The sequence below is a fragment of the Drosophila albomicans genome, chromosome 2R (assembly GCF_009650485.2).
Source record: "Drosophila albomicans strain 15112-1751.03 chromosome 2R, ASM965048v2, whole genome shotgun sequence".
Taxonomy (NCBI): Eukaryota; Metazoa; Arthropoda; class Insecta; order Diptera; family Drosophilidae; genus Drosophila; species Drosophila albomicans.
Window position 1 is genome coordinate 623217 of NC_047631.2, and position 14777 is coordinate 637993.

At 38.2% G+C, this 14777-nt stretch overlaps 2 protein-coding genes across 3 annotated transcripts in view; both read left to right on the forward strand.

Annotated features, from left to right (window-relative positions):
- LOC127566109 (uncharacterized) overlaps window positions 1-14777 on the forward strand; it is a 117789-nt gene that overhangs the window by 51806 nt on the left and 51206 nt on the right. The gene's annotated exons all lie outside the window — the stretch shown is intronic.
- Window positions 36-2848, forward strand: LOC117573155 (cytochrome P450 307a1-like). 2 transcript variants are annotated; one of them, XM_052007676.1, is made up of 3 exons: window positions 39-109; window positions 255-844; window positions 1817-2848. In XM_052007676.1, the coding sequence occupies exons 2-3, from the start codon at window positions 439-441 to the stop codon at window positions 2731-2733; spliced, it is 1323 nt and encodes a 440-aa protein (XP_051863636.1). In that variant the 5' UTR covers window positions 39-109; window positions 255-438; the 3' UTR covers window positions 2734-2848. The 2 variants fall into 2 exon arrangements, with proteins under 2 accessions (XP_034112004.1, XP_051863636.1); XM_034256113.2 differs by having other exon boundaries at window positions 36-844.

Below are 14777 nucleotides of genomic sequence, written 5' to 3' on the forward strand. Positions count from 1 at the left end.
GGTATCTTTTAATGTCAAACATTTTTGTTTCTAGTCTTTAGTCTTTAAAAAAACCTTAATTGACTGAAAAATTAAATTGGCAACTCTGTTGGTATTCCCATATACAACTGTAAGACATTTTATTCTCAAGTGCATATGTATGTATGTATGTATATACGCACGCTTTTTTGTATATGAAGGAACTTTAATTCAGCATACACATATGCACTGGGGAATTCGAATATATGCATGTATAGATGTATACATATTTATAGGTGTACTTGCTCGCTCCCAGACTTTAGTATTAAAATAAAACGTAAAAGAAGAAACAGCTTTGAGAAGTAACCGATCTTGAAGACAACCGGATGGAATGAATTTGGTCTATCTCTTGCGAATAAAAAAGAAATAATTGAGATAAAAACTGTGTTACTGAAAATAAGTTCCGTTGAAGTTAAAAAAATGTTCTTCATGATTTTACACTCATTCGTCGGAGTTGCACTTACAGTGATAATCGTTTCATACGCTTTTATTCTGTTCGGATGTAAGCGAAAGGCAACAATCAAATTTGGCATTTCGAATTCCGAGCAAATTTATCATAGATTACATCAAGCACCCGGGCCGCATCCTTGGCCAATAATTGGAAACTTAGACATAGTCGGCCGCTTCAAAAATCCGTTCGAGGGTTTTGGAGCAGTAGGAAAACAGTACGGCGATATTTACACGTTAACACTTGGGCAAACACGTTGCCTTATAGTTAACAATTTGGAGATAATTAGAGAAGTACTCAATAAAAATGGCAAATTTTTTGGAGGACGTCCAGATTTTCTGCGCTATCATAAACTCTTTGGTGGTGACAGAAACAACTGTAAGTAGTAACTGAGAAACAAGTGCTGCAAATATCATTTACCTCTAAAATCACGACTAGTCCCTCAATGTAAATTTTGTTTGCCTTAAGCTTAATAAAACATCATACCATAGCCCGAAAAAAGCGATAAGAATTAATAATAATAATAATAATAATAAATAATAATAATAATAATAATAATAATAATAATAATAATAATAATAATAATAATAATAATAATAATAATAATAATAATAATAATAATAATAATAATAATAATAATAATAATAATAATAATAATAATAATAATAATAATAATAATAATAATAATAATAATAATAATAATAATAATAATAATAATAATAATAATAATAATAATAATAATAATAATAATAATAATAATAATAATATATTATTATATTATTATTATAACTATACTCACAAAGATATAGAAAATCAATTTAATTTTTGGTCGCGGTTGAATTTTCGACTTTTTTACATGGAATGGAACTCTATAATTTCATAAAACATTACAAAATATTATATAAAAAGTCTATACAAATTAATATACCTGGAATTATTTTTTAACCTTAAAATCTGTGCAATAAATAATTTTTAATTTAATTTGTTCAAAATTAAACTAGATCTGACTGAAAAAATAAGTGTTTAAAAAAAGTTGTACCTTTGTCTCATATAATCTCTGACATCTACTACCTGTTCACATTAAAGAGATATATAGACAAACAGACGGATCTTGTCGCTAATCTTGAGGAAATGTACAATATATACCTTATATAGTCGGCAATGTTTGTTTCTGTTTAATATATTTTCTGTGGGCATCAAGTTACAATATCCATTTAAGAAAATGGGACGATATCATATCGCTTTCCAAACCTGCAGTTTCGTTCAAATGACTTAATTACATTAAATAAATAAATCCAAGAATAATTTAAGTAATGTTTTCCAATAAATATTTCAATCTTTACTTCACAGCTCTTGCTCTCTGTGATTGGTCAATGTTACAGCAAAAACGACGAAATCTAGCGAGACGTCACTGCTCCCCTCGAGAATCATCTTCATATTTTACAAAAATGTCACGAATTGGTGGTGAAGAAATTAAGCACTTAATGGAAAAGCTGGAGAAAACGATTATGCCAGGGGAGCCCTTCAATATTAAGCCTCTAATTCTTAAAGCCTGTGCGAATATGTTCAGTCAGTATATGTGTTCTTTGAGATTCAACTACGAGGATACTGAGTTTCAACAGATTGTCCAGTTCTTCGATGAAATCTTTTGGGAGATAAATCAAGGATATCCACTAGATTTTCTCCCATGGCTTCTTCCATTTTACAAAAATCACACAAAGAAAATTTGTGATTGGTCCACAACGATTAGAAAATTTATATTGGACCGTGTTATCAATCAAAGAGAGTCAAATATTGATATAGATGAGCCGGATAATGATTTCACAGATGTACTCTTAAAAAGCCTTAGGGAAGATAAAAATGTGTCTCGAAATACTATTATATTTATGCTTGAAGATTTTATTGGAGGTCACTCAGCCGTAGGAAATTTAGTTATGTTGTGTTTGGCATATATAGCTAAAGATCCAGTAATTGGTAAAAATATTCAGAATGAAGTGGATTTTGTCTCTAATAATGGACAACGAAGCATTGAGTTACATGATATGAATGAAATGCCATATACGATGGCAACCATATTTGAAGTTTTGCGATACTCATCGTCTCCAATTGTTCCTCATGTAGCTACAGAGGATACGCAGATATCAGGATATGGTGTTACTAGCGGTAGTATTGTTTTTATAAATAATTATGAGCTTAACATGAGCCACAAATACTGGACGAACCCCAATAATTTCGAACCAGAACGATTTTTTAGAAGAAAAGATTAAAAGCATTACGATGTCATCCAAACTTTATGATATTAGAAGGTGCTCTGAAGCATCGGATTCGGGTATTGAGATTGAGAAAGAAACTGGAACGTATCACGCATCTTCCAAAAATCAATTTTGTAGAGGCAAAGTAATTGAAAATTTAAAACGATACGGCCATCATAGATTGCAGCTAAAAAAGAATATCCCCCATTTTCTACCATTTAGTATTGGAAAACGTACTTGTATAGGACAGAATTTGGTGAGAGGATTTGGTTTTATTATGCTGGCAAATATTGTTCAAAGTTACAATATAAACAGTACTGATCTTTCCAGTATAATAATAAATTCGGCTACAGTTGCATTACCTGCCACCACTTTTCCTTTAGTCTTGACCCCTAGAATGTAATATAGTTTTGTTTATTATCAATAGGATAGAAATTCATAAACATTTAAAGTTTTAGTTTTATCCGTTGTTCGAAATGAATGAAAAACTTACTTAAATTTCGTATTTGTCTGGTTCGTCAAATAAAACTCTGTAAAAAAATATAAATATTTTAAATATTATTAACGAGTTTTAAAAAGACTGAAAGTATATATTTATATCTATTTAAAAAATATTTTAAATAAAATATTTAATTATGGGACTACAATTTATTATCTTTTTTTTTATATTATTGTTTATATTTGCTACTTGTTGATGCCAGATGATGGCAGGTGTAACCACTCAAAACAGCTGACAGTGTGGTCGCAATCGATTGATATCGATAGTGACAAAGTTAGTATACTGTGCGTGAGACCTTGTCACACGCGCAGTCACACTGATATAGTTTGTCCTCATGTTGGTTACCCTGCCCACTTTTAGTGCTTTTTCCTACATAACATATGTTGTACTTTTCTCTGAGCGGCACAACAAGTGTATTTTCAAGTGCAATAAAAATAATTGTAAAGTTCAAATTTCTATTGTGTTTTTACTTATCTAAAGACGCCCCCTACACATTTTGGTCCTTCGAGCCGGATTGGATATATCGCTCGACCCCAGCAAGCAATTGGTTGTCAAGATAAGTAATACACCTTTTTCTCCATACATTTGTGCAAGTGTCATGTTCGCGCCATATTCTTTTTTCCTTGTACCTTATATATATGTGACACAGCATATATATAAGTACATAAGCGTTCTACCGGCATTTTTTCCGCTATCTTTTCTACTTTGTGTATACATTGCACAGTATTTATATAAGTTAATATAATTATGTTTTAATTATTTATTCTTTCATTTTTTGTGGTTCTTGCTCTTGAGAGCTTGAGCTTCAGATCTAATCTAACTAGCATAACTTAAAACTAATCTCACAAAGTTCTGCACTCTCAGCTTTCAAGCTCTAGATCGGCGATTGAGTGCATTTGGGCCGCAGTCGACGCTCACCAAAGCTTCATATGCACCTCTCTTTCGACGACTCGCAAGTTAGTGTCTCAAGCCTGACTATTTGTGACGTCAGTATTGCTCGGCACGTTAACTTGCACCTCTCTTTCGACGATTCGCAAGTTAGTGTCCCAAGCCTGACTATTTGTGACGTCAGTATTGTTCGGCACGTTAACTCCTCCCTCGGTTAAGTGAGGGCCGTCATCGGTACTCTACGGAACGATGGTTCAGTTCTGTGCTCGATGTTGGTGTTTCGTTTAAAGGCGTCGATAAGCCGAATAACTAAACAGCAACAGAGTGGAACGTTGACTGCAATAAGCTCATCTCGCAAATCACCGCAGTGTCAGGATTCTAGGTACTCAGTGGATGCAGGAATAGCATGCCAAGTTTCCTCTGTGCGATGTCACATTCACTGTGAGATTGCCGAGACAATGTTGGTTCTTATAGGCTGTGTTTTGTGGTGTTCGACCAGCCGCCATTGATAGAAGCTCGATCGAATGGTGAGCATTCCATCGTCGATTTCCACTGTAGAGTCTAAAATCCCGAGTCGTGTGCCATGATATGCCTTCACTCCTGATAAATATTCTCAAGCGCATAATGCTGATCCTTACAGAGCGTAGAGCGGATGAGTTTCGTGTAATTTCCCATGATGAAAGTGCTTGCCCCACGTTCAGCGAGGATATTTCTGCAGTCTCAACTATCTTCACGTACTGAAATTTGTAACCTTATAGTTTTATTACAAAGTGCAATATGTAATTATTTGGATACTCTTAGTACTAGATACATATATTATATTACATAACCTACATGTTCATTTTTAATATCGGCTTTGTTAAGATTTATTTATTTCCAGATTATTAATTCTTTAATGAGTTTTCCATATATTTTCTTTAGTTTTCCATATCATATCATATCGCAAATTATTACTTTATTCCTTTAACTTCTATAATTCCAAAATTTTGTTATTCTAGTTTTTTATTTTAAATTGTCCTTATGGACCACCCTCCCCTTAATTAGAACCGTCGTTCCTAAGTCGGCTTCCACTACCTCTTCAGAGCATAAAGGAGATATTTATTTTATTTATTTAGTCTTATTATTCCTCTTCAAAAAAACCTTATCGCCCACGCAATACTCCTTGTAAACTCGATCTTTATTAACTTGTTTGTAATTTTCTTTCTTGAGCGGTTTGTAAATTTTGCATTATTTTGTTTTGAAAGTCGATGGGAGTTGAGTGAATAATCTCAATCGGTTTCTCTTTAGTTACTGAATGAAAGGTCCTATTGTACTGTATCGTAGCCAAAAGGATAGTCTCCACTGTGTCGCTTAAATTATTTTCAATTATTAGACAACGTTCAATTTCCACCAAGGTACTGTGAAATCGTTCTACCTGGCCATTAGAAGTGCTGTGCAATGGTGGTGCGTCCACACTTATTTCAAAATGGTTCATTAAGGTGGTCCTAATGGTTTCTGAATTTAATGTTTTTTCATTATCGTAGTAAATTGTATTTGTTTTAGGGAAGAGATTTACCAACTGTAAAATAGGTCCCTTTATGTCAATAGTACTTCTAGAAGGTATGGGTTGGACAACAGCAAATTTGGAAAATTTGTCCACACACGTTAAAAAATATGTTCTGTCCGTATTAAATATATCTAGATGTAGGATTTCTCCCGCAAAAGTTGGGATCGGGGTGCTGGCCATATTTTGCTTTTGCTACAGAACAAGTTCTGCAGTTAGCAGCAATCTCCATTGCAAGACGAGACATTTTTGGAAAGAAATAGTCGCAAAGGATTTGTTTCACGTTTTCCTGGGCTGCACGGTGTGCTCGATTATGCTCAGCTGTGACAATTTCCCTTTGTTCCGTATCGTTTAGGACGTCAATTACTAAGTCTTTCGAATATCGAAACGTTGTAGAAGGAAACGCCTCTACTAGCCTATGTTGGATAAAGGCCAATACTGGCAGTGTGCAATGTATAGCGTTGACAACACTTGAATTTACTGCATCCACAAGTATTTGGTGAAGTTCTTTCCTTTCGGAAACCTCTATGATGTGCCTGATCTTATCTCTAAATAAGATTCTTGTTGTTACTGATGTCATTTCAGCATCTTTAATAACAATTTGGTTTTTGAAACAATTGACCGGTTTGTCAGTTACTTCAATCGTGTAAGTTAGAGATTCCTCACTATGGATGGTCGCAACGTCTGATTCTGGCTCATTGTCCAGTGTATTCAAATGCTGCCGTGACAGTGCATTAGCTACATGATTTTGTCTGCCAGGTTTATAGATCAACTTCGCTCCGTGTTCGTCGATAAATGCTTTCCAGCGCTTTATCTTTGAGTTTGGGTTCTTATCGGATACCGCAAACGTCAACGGCTGATGATCTGCGAAAATGTTCAAGGTTTTGACTCCGTAAAGATAATTACGGAGATTTTTTAATGACCAAACTATAGCTAAGAGCTCTCTCTCGTTTGTCGCATAGCTTAGTTCGTTGTCGCGTAGTGTTCGCGATATCATTGTAATGGGTCGTCCATTTTGTGACAATACGGCCCCGAGGCCGAAGCTCGAAGCATCTGTTGTCAAATCAAAAGGCTTTTTAAAGTCGGGGTATGCTAACATGACGTCCTCCGACGCAAGTATGTTTTTAAGTTTTTCAAAAGTCTCTTGTTTATTTTGCTTCAGCTCTATTTTCACTTTCCTAGAGTGATTCTTTGAGATCTTGCCATTCTCGCCTTTCATTAGCTCCGTGAGGGGCTTGGCTATGGAAGCATAATCTTTGATGAAGCAGCGATAATAGCTGGAAAGACCCAAGAATGATCTGAGGTCGAATAGGGTGGTGGGGTCGGGAACGCTTTTATTGCCTGAACCTTTTCAGGTGCGGTTTTTATTCCTCCCCTAGACACGATGAATCCTAGATATTCTACTTCTTTTTTGAAAAACTTAAATTTTTCTTGTGATACTCTCATGCCCGCATCATGAAGACTTTTGAGGACCCATTCGATGTCCCTAATATGTTGTTCCTTTGTTTCCGAGAAGATTATAACATCATCTACGTAGACATAGCAACTCTTCCCAATTTGTTCTCTTAAAACATCATCAATGGCTCTCTGAAAAATACTTGGGACATTTTTCAGCCCAAAAGGGAGCCTGCAAAATTCATATTTTCCGTTGTTCACGGAGAAAGCTGTTTTTTCTCTATCTTTTTCGGCAAGCTCAATTTGATGAAATCCGGACTTCAAATCCAGAGTTGTAAAAAATGTAGCATTGCCCATACTCGATAGTATTGTCGAAATTGTAGGGATTGGATACTTGTCATCCACAGTATTTTGATTCAGTTTTCTAAAATCAATAACAAGCCTTTTTTTCCTATGCCCATTTTCATCAGTCCCTTTTTTATCGACCACCCAAGTGGGGTTATTGTAAGGCGATCTTGAAGGCCTAATAATGCCATTCGCTAAAAGTTGTTTAACTTCTGCATTAACAAAATCAGATACGCCCCTGGGATGTGGATATAGTTTTGAGTACACTGGCACTCCGTCTGTTCTGATTGTAGCAATAATATTAACGTTATATGGTAAGGCCACACAAGGGTCTGCGAATGTTTTGATATGATCCTTTATCATTGAGTTAAAGAATGGCCTGATAGCACATGGTACATCAGCGTCATCTATATGAATAAGATTCACATTTTGAGATCTCGCAAAAAGGAGGGGCTCAGAGGTATACTCTGTTGAAATTATATTTTGAATCAAATTAATGTTTGCTTGGCATTTTTTTAAAAAGGTCTAAGCCGATTATTGCGTCGAATGCCTTAAGTGTGTCAAGTATAAAGAAATATGTTTTAAACTTGAAAAACTGATACCAAGCACTTATGAGTAATTTTTGTGCTTCCGTGGATGGATGTTACTTGGAATTCGTTTTCTACAGGGATGATATGCTTCAAGCCCGGAAGTGGCTTAATGTAGTTTTTGGAGGCCCCTGTATCCACCAAGAGTTTTATGGTTTGCCCTGCTACTGTTCGTACGATGTACGGTAACAGGGACTTCTCCCTAAAAAATTGCATGCTTCTGCATCTGACAGCTCATCCTCGGTCTGAGCGACTGCGGTTCTAGCTGTTGTTTCATATTCGTGCTCATGGGTGGTGGCATGAACCTTTTGAGTCCTCCCGGATTTTGCAGCACCCTGACTGTTGGTGTTTTGCCATTTAGTCGGTTGTCTGTATCGAGAAGAAGTGTCGACTTCCATAGGCTCAGGCAATGAAGCAGTCTGATTTTGATCGACTTGCGTTCGAACCTTGTTGCTTAAAGCACCCATCTTATGATTTGGTGTTTGGGTTTTTTGTGAAGTGAGGGTTCCTTCTCGAGCCCTCATTCGTTTGACTCTCAGAATTATGTTGAGACTGATGGCGCCAGCCGTTTGAACGCTGACTCGCACTTTTCTGCATTCGCTCTTCATTGTGTTTCGCGAAGTTAGCAGCAAAAATGCTCCTTTCATTGCTCGATTCTGCCTCCTGAGCAAAGGCCAACGCTGTCGGCAAATCTTGGGGCTGTGATGGGAAAACTGCCATTCTTAGACTTTTCCTAAGCCCAGACACAAATGTATGAAGGGCGTCCCCTCTGTATTTTTTCATTAAGTACGGCAGCGGCCGTAGCATCATGTGACATAATAGTTTTATTAATCAGTAACGTTAGCTTTTTCTCTATTTCATCGTAGTATTTCAGTAAAGGCATCTCGCCCTGCCGTAGTAAACTTAGCTCTTGTTGGATAACATGTACTGGTGTTTTATCTGAATAAGTAAAGTCTAACCTTGCCATAATCGCCTTAAAATTTAACACGGTGTTAAAAGAGGCAAGCACGGCATCGGCTGGTCCCCTGACTTTATTTCTAAGTATGGCAACTGCTTGATAATGCCTGTTGCTGCCATTATAAGGCTCAAACACCTTGTACGCTGCGTTTGCGGATTGTCTCCAAGAAACATAATTTTCTTGTTTTCCATCGAATTCACAAACAGATTTTACAATATCGAGGGGTTCGTTGCATATAACATCATTAGAAATAATGATCTCTTGATAGACCTCTATTTTAGGAGTGTTTGTTTTAAATGAATTTAATTGTTGGGTAAGTTTATTGATTTTCTCCTCAAATTCTATTTTTTGTCTCTCTAAAGCAGTATTGATGGATTCTTCCATGGCCCGAAGAGTAGTCGCGTCCATTCTAGATGGTTGAATGATATTGTTTCTGTACGAAGTAATTTGGTGAACTGGGTTGTGATTGCGATTGTGCGCTAAAGCTTCTTTGTAACTTTCGATAAGTTCTTCGTCGCTAGACATGTGGAAATGAGCTTTTTTATTTACATATGTTGCGGAATAAGCTTATCTAAATACTAATAAATGCATAAACAATATTTAATTGAAAAAAGGCAATAGATATGTAACGATATGGGTTTTGTTTTATTTATTGTGCGGCATAAGCTTTTACTTGTGTAAAAATTTAAATAAGTGTAAAGATGGAATAGTCACTTATTATTTATTTATTTATTTATTGAACAGCATAGAATAGGAATAAATTCAAAAGAATCAAATAAGTTGCATAAGCTTTAGCTTATGCTTATTATTATTATTGGAGTGCGCTATTTATTGAGCTTTCGCTTATGTAAACGCCGTAATGAGCAAATTTCGCTTTTAATAAAAATGAACTTCTCACTTACATGTTTTTCAGTTTTCTTTTAGTTATCCAAATTCTTTTCTCTGCTAGCTTTTAACTCCGCTGTCCGATGCTGGGTAGGGCAAGCACTGATGTCAGCTTTTCTGGTTATGTGTGGACACGCACGTGTCCAGCAGTTGGTACAGCAATTGCGGATTTGGTGAAGTTATCCAGCTCTGCTGTCCGGCAGTGAATATTGCAGCTACCTATGCTGCTTCGTTTTTACTTCTTTTGGTTTTTTTTTTCAGGTCTTTTTGCCGTTGGGCGCCAGTTATGTTTTAATTATTTATTCTTTCATTTTTTGTGGTTCTTGCTCTTGAGAGCTTGAGCTACAGATCTAATCTAACTAGCATAACTTAAAACTAATCTCACAAAGTTCTGCACTCTCAGCTTTCAAGCTCTAGATCGGCGATTGAGTGCATTTGGGCCGCAGTCGACGCTCACCAAAGCTCCATATGCACCTCTCTTTCGACGACTCGCAAGTTAGTGTCTCAAGCCTGACTATTTGTGACGCCAGTACTGCTCGGCACGTTAACTTGCACCTCTCTTTCGACGATTCGCAAGTTAGTGTCCCAAGCCTGACTATTTGTGACGTCAGTATTGTTCGGCACGTTAACTTATATATATATATCCTTATATGTATATGTATGTGTAAGTATTTATACAGTTTAAAAGAGTTCGCTTATATTTTCCGTTTTGGCCGTTTGTTACATTTCTGTCGTTTCGCGTTTTGTCTGCGTTTTAACACACTCCAGTGTATGCAACCTCTTCGTGTTGTTTTATTCTAAATAACAAGAAAGTTTGCACGCTATTAAAAACAAACGCGCGTAGATACGCTACACTCCATATATCTATATACATATATATATATATATATATATATATATATATATATATATATATATATACATACAAATACGACACATATACATTCACTTATCCTTTCATATACGACACTTACACACATATACTACATTCCATATACATTATAGATATATATATTATCCAAACATTTTCATATACGTACATATATGAACTGCAGCAACTTGTGATCCAACGAGTTTAATAAAGATTCACGCTGCTGTTTGTGTTTTATTTAACATTTTGTTTTTTCCAACAGCGATATTTCCGTCTGTTTTTTGTGTCGGCCTTGTTCACTATCCTGTGACAGCCGAAGTTCCTCTCCAATTTATGCTTGCTTTCGGCTACTCTCTCTAAAGTGTCTGCCGAAGCATAGTACGTCCGAAAGCCAAAAGAGTGAAAAAGACTCGAAACTTTCATTAAAGCTTCCGACCACAGCTCGTCGCCTGTCGTCCACTTCGCCCGCTCCTTCGGGGTTCAAATCCGCTACTCCTGCCGCTCAACTCCGAGTCAAAGTTGATGCACTGCATCGAGACGGCGACAACGAAGGCATACAGGCCATGGAGGCGAAATATGACTGCTATGTAGTGTATGAGCGGTGTCTCGCCCGTGTAAAGGGGCAAATTACCCAAGTTTCCGGGTCAACCAGGAGTAAAGCATCCGCTCCTCCTGTGTACTCCAGTAGCTGCCGGCTCCCTCCAGTCGACACCGAAGTATTCCGTGGGGATTACTTGCGGTGGCCGACCTTCCGTGATCTTTTCACGGTCATCTTCGTGAACAATCCGAGGTTGACTCCGGTTGAGAAACTTTTCCATCTCAATTCAAAAACCGCAGATGAGGCCAATGAGATCGTAGCCAAATTTCCGCTGACGAACGATGGTTTCGCGTCGGTTTGGAGTGCTCTCTACGAGCGGTTCGAAAACAAGCGCTTGTTGATAACGATTATTAAAAATACTCTTCAACCTGTCCACGGTTTCGCAAGAGTCGGGGGCAGCGATTAAGGAGCTGCATGGCACGATTCAGAGGTGCTTGACCGTTCTTGACCACTCGGACATTTCTCTCTCTAGTCCTTTCGCTGACTCACTCAGAGAGGCAAATCGTGTGACTTGTGCTTAAAAGAGAATCACCCTGTCCGGGTCTGTCCAAGCTTCCTTGAAATGTCGGTCAATGATCGGATGAGCTACATCAAACAGAAGAGCCTCTGTTTGAATTGTTTTGCAAGAGGTCACCAACTCCGAGAGTGTACGAGTGCGCACAATTGCTTCACATGCAAGGGACGGCACCACACTCTTCTTCAACGGGGCGATAGTGCCCATAATGGGGCCTCTTCTTCTCCGATACAGTCCACTCCGAATCAATCGGCAACAAATGTGCAAAATTACATCAGAACATCCTTCTCGGCACGGCGGTTGTCAATGTATGCCATCTAGGTACTACATACACCGCACGAGCACTAATCGACTCGGGGTCCGAAGCGACTTTCATTTCTGAGCGTTTATTCTAGCGCATAAAGTTGCCATTCCAATCCGCGAAAGCCGAAGTATCTAGGCTGAATCATGCAATTGCGGCCCAACCGCAGAAGTTATGCAACTTCAGCATTGGTTCTCCAACGAAGCCGAGGCTCCATATCGAGACCTCAGCGTTCGTCATTCCACAGTTGGCAGACAAGCTGCCTTCATTCCATGTGTAGAAAGGCTTTCTAAGGGATCTACCAGCGATTGAACTGGCAGATCCATACTTCTACAAAAGTGCTCAGATTGACATTTTAATTGGCGCGGATATCATTCCGTCAGTCTTCCTGAGCGGCTCCCGGCCAAACATTTGTGGCTCACTCCTTTGGCAAGAAACCGTGTTTGGTTGGATTCTCACCGGTCCCGTCTCCCAGAATATGTCGACAAATGTCTCTGCGTTTTCGACGAGAGTCGTCATCCAAGCAGATGATCAACTCGACAGATACGGCTCCAAATTTTGGGAGGCGGAGGATATTCCGTCGAAGCTGGTTAACTGCGAAAACCAAATTTCAAGTAGTAGATGTGGCAGATATCGGGTGACTCTTCCATTCCGGAAGCCCGTCACCACTTATAATTTTTTTCTGCCTCATCATTCATTCAAACCAGATAGGCACCGACACAAAGACGAATAATCATTTGTTCTTGTTTCATTCCATGTTGCATGCCCATCTCCGTGTGGATTGTTATGTACTTCTATTACATGATTGCTGCCATGGGACCCAAGTACCAGAAGTTCATTTGGTGGAAGAAGTACCTGAACACCTTCCAAATGTCGCAATCCGCGGCCATCTTTCTACGATTTCTGCAAAGCCAAATACGTGAATGCCCAGTCGTCACTGACGACGCGACGCGCCAACATCTTGATCGACACCGGGTGTTATACCTTCGAGATGCGAGCTCTGATCGACCCGTGCACTGCAACCAGCCGTATCAGCGCATCCTTGGCAACAGCCTATCGGCTTTCCGTCACCCGCATTGGTACGGAGGGCTGACATCCGAGTTCCGTTGGGGATGTTGATGCCAGATGATGGCAGGTGTGACCACTCAAAACAGCTGACAGTGTGGTCGCAATCGATTGATATCGATAGTGACAAAGTTAGTATACTGTGCGTGAGACCTTGTCACACGCGCAGTCACACTGATATAGTTTGTCCTCATGTTGGTTACCCTGCCCACTTTTAGTGCTTTTTCCTACATAACATATGTTGTACTTTTCTCTGAGCGGCACAACAAGTGTATTTTCAAGTGCAATAAAAATAATTGTAAAGTTCAAATTTCTATTGTGTTTTTACTTATCTAAAGACGCCCCCTACACACTACCTATTGGGTAATATAACATTTAACAAAGCAGAAATATATGAAATGATATGGCACCACTCGTCGGCGCTTTTCTATATGAAAACCTATAATTAGGCCTTCGAGACAATAAGCGATACACTTGTTATTCATGGACGCTGATCAAGTTTTGGGAAAAAAATAAAAGCAAACCAAAGCGATATTATTCTAAAAATATACCAAAAATACTTAAATATATGGAGGGCTACGTTTGGTATATAAATATACAATTACATTTAAAATATATACCATATGTTCAATCAAAGCAAGTATTATGTACGGTATTTATTAGTTCTGAGAATTTTCAGAAAGAAAGAATTGAAGAAAAACCCACCACTCAACTACCATTGAAAATAAATACGTTTGAATTTCTCTTGCTTTCAAATGTCATGAACTATTCAGTGGCGATACATTGTTTTTCTGATAAAAATAAGTTTGGAAGAGGCCGATATTAATTAATTAATAATTCCTTGATCTCCGTAAGCAAGAGCATCGTTTGAACCATGGGTGTGCGGACTATTTCATATTTTGTCACCTGCAGTTTTTAACATCGCACATGAAATCCGAAAGTATAATAATGTCTTAGAGCAAAATTTCATGATTTGAAAGACCTTTTACAAAGTCTAAAGTGTAGTTTTAATCACAACAATGTTCCAAATCAAGGTATGCTGCTTTCAGTCTGTCCACTGAAATAGATGTGTCCTTGCCATTCATTCGAATAACAAAAACTCTATCTGAAAGCTTGTCGATCACTTGGTATGGCCCAGAGTATGGTGGTTGCAGCGGTTGCTTCATGGCATCGGTTCTCACAAACACATGGGAACATTCGTGAATTGGCTTGCTGTGGTGTGCTGCCGAGATGGGCCTTAGCGCTTGCATGCTGGATGGACGTACGGAGGCGGTTGAAACATCGGAGTACACAAGGACTTCTTTGGTGAGCTCCACAGGTTGCAGTTGCAGCGAAGTTGTTCCATTTAGAAGTGCAGATAACTCGCCGTCAGATGCTTGCGCCTCTTGAATGCTTTTGGTGTCGAGTGATGATGGCATGGATATTGCGTTTAAACGCGATAATGCATCTGCAACCACGTTTTCGTCGCCACTCAAATGACAAATTGAGGTAGAGAATTGGGAAATGAAACTGAGATGTCGCAATTGGCGAGGTGACGCCTTCTCCGGTCGCTGTGAAAAGGCATAAATTAGGGGCTTATGATCAGTTTTGATCACAAACACTCTTGCTTC